Source organism: Mesocricetus auratus, unplaced genomic scaffold, assembly GCF_017639785.1.
Source record: "Mesocricetus auratus isolate SY011 unplaced genomic scaffold, BCM_Maur_2.0 Super-Scaffold_100707, whole genome shotgun sequence".
Lineage (NCBI taxonomy): Eukaryota > Metazoa > Chordata > Mammalia > Rodentia > Cricetidae > Mesocricetus > Mesocricetus auratus.
The window spans coordinates 16,192,379-16,199,893 of record NW_024429269.1 but is presented as its reverse complement, the minus strand read 5'-3'; the positions used below and the strand labels follow the sequence as shown (position 1 = coordinate 16,199,893).

Sequence of the window (7,515 nt, the reverse complement as noted above, 5' to 3'; positions counted from 1 at the left end):
CCTTTACTTTCATAAATCACCTTTTATCTGTTTTCCATGTCTGGTGTAGGCCTGGACATTTCAAATGGTGTGGACAGGGAAAATGTCTGTCAGGATGTACAGTCAGGGCCCACTTTTGTTTTGTGAGTCATGGTCTCTCAGTGACTGTATCTCACTGACTAATCTAGACTGACTGCACAGCAAGGCCAGGATCCACCTGCCTCTATCTACCCAGGACTATAACTACAAGTGTATATTGTAACCTATATTTTTAGGGTTTTTTGTGGGTTCTGAAGAATGAACTCAGATACTCATCTTTGCACAAACACTTTTGACACTGAGACACCTCTCTAGCCCCCACTAGAATTATTACAAGTGAGTTTTTCTGTAAGCATTGAATTAATTTTATAATTACTGCTAATTATGTACAAGGTTAAATTAAAATGATTACTTATTACTATTTTAAAACAGTTTATCTTTTCTGTATTCTTCTTATACAAAAACGCATTGCTAGTATCATAGGAGATAAATAGATAGATGAATAAAATACCAAAGAGATTTATTCAGGACAAAACTAAACAGGATGAAAATCCAGGAAAATGATAGAGCCATGAGATAGAAGGGGTCTCCACATCCTGGTGCCCAGTTAATGCTTCTCACCAGATGAGCAGCAACAATGCAAGCCCAGTAAGTGTTCAGTTCAAAGGTAGCCAGTGTAGATTTACCATCCCTGTCACATACTGGTATTCTTTGTTAAAATGACAGTGACCCAGGCTCACAGTGTGAATATACATGACCTTGGCCACAGTCCCATCAAGTGCAGGTAATTTCTACTCAGATGTCCTCATGGTTATGTCCTGGTGTGAGAATAAAGGATCTTACCTGCCCCCAGGAGGAAAGTATGACTTTTGAATGAATATTGCAGGCTATTGACATTTCACAAGCCATTGTATGAGATGAAAAATAGGGACAGATTGTGATGTCCCATGTGAAAGTATGACAATACCTCTTTTTTATGCAACAAATAAAACTTAGTCTAAATCCTAGGTTAGAAATGTGATAACTAAGCTTTAAAACATGTGCTAAAATATGGGGGGTAGACCCTTTTAAATGGATTGAGAAAACCCTTCTGAGATATTATACCAGAAAGGGAAGGAAAATGAAGATAGATAAAAGACCTTTATGATTCAATATAGGTCACCAATAACGTGAAAATGAGGCCCACAATGGAAAAACATATTGGCAAGTGACTTATTTAATAACATACTTCCAACCACAATGCACAAGCAGCTCCATACTTCAGGGATAAGAGACAAAGGCATGGTTAAAAGTGAGAAACATGTGGATAGACAGTCCTCCAAGTATGATATGGAATGCTCGGTAAGCAAAAGAAAGATTTCTGAACACCAGGAGTTCCTAGACAAGGACAAACTACAACAGGACACCTCACCACCCCACTAAAACAGGTAACATAATAGAGATAACAGAACAACTTTTGTCTACAGTTCATGGAAAGAAAAAAAATTGTATCTCCTTTGAGAAACAGCAATTCATTTCCTACTAATATCTAAAAATAAGAGAAAGAATAAGTAGTATCCAAGTGTTGATAACCACATACTTATAACAGTATAAGTTATGTCAACTGATGAATGGAAATATGTACCCTTCACATGGAATACAGTGTTGTATAGCAATAGAGAAGAATTACATACTGATTAGTGCTACAACATGTACTTCAAAGTGTATAAAATCAATTGAGAGATGCTATCTTCGACAGACCACCTGGAACAGATGCCTGATTTTATGAAACACCTGTTATATAAAACTCTGTCAGTGGCAGGATTGGATTGATGGAGATAGGGGAACTATTCTAGGTGTGGATTTTGTTTTTGTGCTTGGGAACTTTGTTAACATCTATTTGATGATGCCAAGATAGTTCTGTGAGTAAAACCATAATCACTGAATACACTTTAAATGGCTGAATTGTGTAGTGTTTGACTGATATTTCAATAGAATATTCACAATGCAAACTAATAAATGTAGAAACTTTATTTCTGATAGTAGACATTCATGAAGTAAAAATAAAAATCTACCTTTCAAGCCTATAAAGACTTTGCCCATTTTATTTCTGTTGTCTTGGTTGAAACACCCAATTTTTCCTACATGGAGCTCTCACAGCCCATTGGCTACACTTCAGTTTCTGTCCTTCCCGGAAAACTGGTTTAGAAGTAGTTTTTTATACACTGTCCTAGTTTTCTGTCTACTGTTAGAATAATATCTGATCAAAACCACATGAAGAATACAGGTTCATTTGGCTTAGCGGTTACAGTCCATCATCAAGGGAAGCCAGGGCAGGAACTCAAGGCTGGAGTCAGAAACTGAAATAGAACCATAGAAGAATGTTATTTATTGGCTTGATTCTTATGTCTCAATCAGCTTGTTGTTTTATGCAACAAAGAACTAGCCTGGGAGTCCCACTGCCCAGAGTCTCACATTGATCATTGGCCTGCATGTCAATGTAATCTGTGTCTGTTTTAGATAAAGTTCCCTCTTTCCAGAGGATGCTTGCTCGTTTCAAATTGACAGAAATGAGTACAGACTGATCATTTTTCTTCTTGAAACACAAACCATCACTAATTAAACCTTAACCTTTCTTGTCTGTCCCCCAAAGGAAATTCTAATACTATAATATAAAACATAGTATAAATTTAAATTTTCAAAGTTTATTTAAAATATACAATGTTCCTTTTAAAGTTCAGTCTTTCAAGTGAGGTTTCCTATGAAATTATTAGGAATATTTATATTCCTGTGAGTCCTATGTGTGTTTTGGTGGAGGAGGAGGAGGTGGTGGTGGTTGTGGTGGTGGTGGTCGTGGTGTGTGTGTATGTGTATGTGTTACTGAAACGCATATGTAGAATGTGGTGCATATTATAAAATGTGAATATGTGTGTGCTCATGCAGTTCATGTGTGTGTGTATAATGTGTCAATAGTGTGTGTGATGATTGTATGTTCATTTCCTTGAATGATGTGTGTGTAAGACTGTGTAGTGTGTCTGTGGGTGTGTGTTTGTGTTCAGTTATGTGAGTGAAGGCATTCATGTGCCCTGGTGCATGTGTGGTAGTGGGGCGTGGGTTCTTACATTCTATCTTCTTTGGAACAGGGTCTCATCTTCAGCATTGTAGGTTAGCTGTCTCCAGGAGCTTCATGGTATTGGGTTCTGTCTTTCTTTCTAATCTTGCTCTAGAACATTGGTTCTCAATCCTCTTAATTTTGTTTCCCTTCAATATAGTTTCTTATATTGTGGTGATAGATTATTTTCTTTGCTACTTCATAATTGTAACATTTATAATTTTATTCATAATCTAAATATCTGATATTTCTGATAGTCTTAGGAGACCCCTGTGAAAGGGTCATTTGAATCCCAAAGGAGTCACAACCAATAGGATGAGAACTGCTGCTCTAGAAGAAATAGGAATATGCTGTCATGTCCAGCCTTATATGAACTCTGGAAATCTGAACTCAAAACTTACTGTTAAATGCCAAGGGCTTTTAGACACTGGGTCATCTCCTTGCTACTTGATCAATATTCTTTATAAAGAACATGGGATTTGTAATTCAAGTGTGTTTCTGATGCTCTTCAACTAAGAGAATTGCATTCTCTCAACACAGAGACGTGGAGAATCCTGCTGTATCACACCAGTGATAAGAAAGCTGCACTGCTCCAATAAATGTGGTGCCCTTGGATTGCACACACACTGGGCTCTGCAAATCACTATAGCAAGCTGAAGCCAGCAGGAAATTCCTGTCTTTGTTTTATATGTGCTTCCTTTAGACCTAACATCGATAAGACTTTAAATCCTTCCATCTCCTGGAAGTACTTGTACATCTGACATTTTTTAGATGAGCTTCATTCTTCTAACACTTGTGGACTTGGGTTTGTTCTCCTTTATACAGTTCTTCTTTAAGTTATGGAGAAATCTGAAAGAAATGGAAGCATGCACCCTCATGCATACATCCTCCACAACCTCATTCATAGACTAAACATTCACATACTACAGGCATGGGAAAACTATCTTCAGGAAAGTTCCTCATTACAGGAAGGAATATTTGAGCAAAGACAAAGGGAAGAATTTCCTTCGTGTATCTGAACCAAAGAAAATACAGAATATGACTTAGTCAATGCATTCCATTGACCCAGGAAAAACTACAATGTGGTCATCTTATGTTTCTTTCCTGGAGGACAATAATTTCACCAGCATTGAAGGTCAGAGGTTGTAGTTCCTCTGACTCTATAAGTAAAACTTTCCACTCTGGAGTCACAACTTGTCGTGGAGAGCAGAGGCATCTTATTTCCTGTGTTTTTCTGTTGCCTTTGTAGTCCAGAGCATCCACCAAGGGCAGTATCTGTACCATCATGCATTCACTGCCATAGCTGTAGCTAGCCATTCAAACTCAGCCTGAGACAATCGCATATGAAGTCTGGTGTGCATTTCATAACTGGTTTCATAATGAATATTCATAATTCCTTCCACTTCTAGCAGATGACAGAATTAATACTTCATCACAAATTAGGAAAAGAATCAGTCTAAGTTGTAAAAGTTTTGCTTTGTGAAGTAGGGAGAGTAGGTGACAAACCCTGGACCCTCAGGATAAGTGGTTCCTCGTTTGGCCTCCAGAGGGAGATGCTGCACTCACCAGCGTTCTGTCATGTATTGATCTTCACCACCTGCTCATGTCTCATCACCCTTGCAGCCGGCTGAGTTTTTAGCAAGGGTATGGGACAAGAATCAGACATACAAAACCTTCCAGGGTCGTCTTAGCAGTGTCACTGTTTTTCTCCAGCAGACCCTCTCCTCAGACCTATTTTCAAGTTTCTGCTTTCTTCGGCCACTCTCCTGCCTGTCCTGTTCCAGACAGTTCTCCCACAGAAGAGCTGCAGGCGTCCTGGTTTTCAGCCATGCTCCTGGTGCTCCTCCAGGTTCTGGGGGTTCACTTTCTCCTGAGTGAGTATAGTGTCCTCGTGGTCTCTGTATCCCGGGATTCGGACTGTCCTCAGGGAAATCTGTACTTCAGGTACTGACAAAGATTCCTTCACAGGAGACTCCAGAACAGTCAGTGACTCAGCCTGAAGCTCGCATCACTGTCACTGAAGGATCCTCTCTGCAGCTGAGATGCAACTATTCCTCCAGTGTGACGACTTACCTGTTCTGGTATGTCCAGTACCCACGGCAGGGGCTCCAGCTGCTCCTCAAGTATTATTCAGGAGACCCCGTGGTTCTCGGCTTGAGTGGCTTTGAGGCTGAGTTTAGCAAGAGCGACTCTTCCTTCCATCTGAAGAAAGCCTCTGTGCACCTGAGCGACTCGGCTGTGTACTTCTGTGCTCTGAGTGCACAGTGTGTGGGGCTGCAGGGGGAGCTGACCATAAACACCCATGGCACTGGAGCGCTCAACTAAAGGTTTCTCCTTGGGTCTTTGAGGGATGTCTTTCAGTTGCCTTTGCACAATTGTTCTTGCAACAATATCCACTGTCTGACTTTGTCTCAGAAGCTCTTTGCTTATTTCCAAAATTATCTGATGCTCAATTATAGTTCCGTAGAGTGGAGGAGAATGTTGTTATCTGTGTGTAGACATTTCCGTAGTAGACATTGTTTAGACTACAACTACACTAAGTGACTGATTGTGTGTGCAGGGAAATACCAGACACTGTCTTCCGTTTGTTATTTATGTCTTGTCTACACAGAAAGTAAAAATTACCCTTCAGGCTTTGTCCTGAGCTTTACCTTCAATACTGCCTCTTTCATACTGATTTTTCTATAAATTCTTCTTTTGGTGCTAAATGTACTGATCAGAGTTCATCATAAAATTTAAATATTTCTATTTAGGAAAGAATCTGATGCATTGTTAGACAATAAATGAATTCCCCAGACACATGGAAGCCCAGAAATCTGAAATAATTATCTCAGTTCTAGCCACTATTAAAAGTAATACAGGTGAAGGAATGTGATATCATCGATGTTTTTCCAAGGAAGCCTTCACATTTATAAAATGCAATATTATTTTTTTGACATATCAGAGTCCTCAAACCTACTTGAGAATTGTGGTATCAGCATCTTTAATTACTACAGGTTGCTTTCACAGTATGATTTTACTACTAGAACATAAAAGATAAATTCTTTTATGCTAACATAGAAGTGCCCTGATGAAAACACAGACAGATGTCACAGTGTGTGTTAGGGCTCACTGCCTCCAGTATGGAATTTTAGTTCCTTCCCTCTGTATTTGGGAGAATTGTTGAGGAAAATTTTAGACTTCTGTGTATTCACAATAAAAGGTGAAAAAACCAGAGAATATTCTAGCTGATGCTTGCCAAAACAAAGGAAATGGGTAAGTGCCATGGAGCCATGAGCACCTGAGTATGATTTCCAGCACACACATAGAAAGCTAGGCATGGTGACTGTGCTGTGGTGAGAGCACAGACAGATTCCTAGAGCCCAGTACTCAGCCTGCCTAGCATAACCACTAGCTTCCAGTATCAGAGAGAGAGAGAGAGAGAGAGAGAGAGAGAGAGAGAGAGAGAGAGAGAGAGAGAGAGAGAGAGAGAGAGAAATAAGGTGGTCACCTAATGATGACACCTAAGGTTGACCTCTGATTTCCACATTCTTGCTCACACCTGTGTATTCCAATACACATATGCACATACACACAAGCAAGCATGCTGGTCATAACCTGAGGAACAACATCCAAGGTTTTCCTCTGGTCTCTTCATGTGCACATTAATATACTCATACATACATACACATGTATTTGGCCATGCTCCCATATACCTGGACCCATATAGACATGAGCATATTCACATGCACAACCACAAATATTTTTATATGAAACACAAACAGAATGTATGATGGGGGATATCCTTCTATATGCTGTGAATATATGTTTCTGTTATTGGTTGTAAATAAAGCGGTTTTGGCTGATAGACAGGCTGTATGTAGCCATAGACAGGGGAGCAGAAGAAGTCTGGGAAGAGGAACACAGAGGCTGAGTTAACAGACAGACATCAGATAGCCTCTGAAGGAGTAACATGATGACGCATTACGAGTAGGCCACAGCTTCAGGGCAATGAAAAGTTTAACAGAAATAGGTTAATAATTAAGAGAGAGTAAGCTAATAAGAAGCCTGAACCATTGACAAAAAAGTTTATAATTTATATAAGCTTCAGTGTGTTTATATGTGACTGAATGATGGTGGGACTAGGCAAAACAGAAACTCCATCTTCAAATTTACATGATGATTCTAATACTAAATGATTTCTCTTACACATTGCTGTTAATCTCTTTCCTTTGATTTTCTTCATAATGAAATGAGAAAGCAGTAGTATTTGATCTAAAGTTAGAATACCTATGTCACCCCAAGGAATTATCAAGTATAGCTTTGAAATCAACTTATCTCCTGCAGGGAATAAGTTTTTCCATTTTTGTCACTGCACAACTGGTCTGGAAGACAACTTCATGTCTGAAGAGTTACATGTAGAGGTT

The 7,515-nt window shown here is 39.3% G+C and overlaps 1 gene segment (V, D, J or C); it reads left to right on the top strand.

The window, feature by feature from the left end:
* Positions 1–1,257: 1,257 nt before the first annotated feature.
* Positions 1,258–5,434, top strand: LOC121137804. The segment is given in 2 exon segments: positions 1,258–1,359; positions 5,054–5,434. Coding segments are annotated over 2 exon segments (483 nt in total).
* The last annotated feature ends 2,081 nt before the right edge of the window (positions 5,435–7,515 follow it).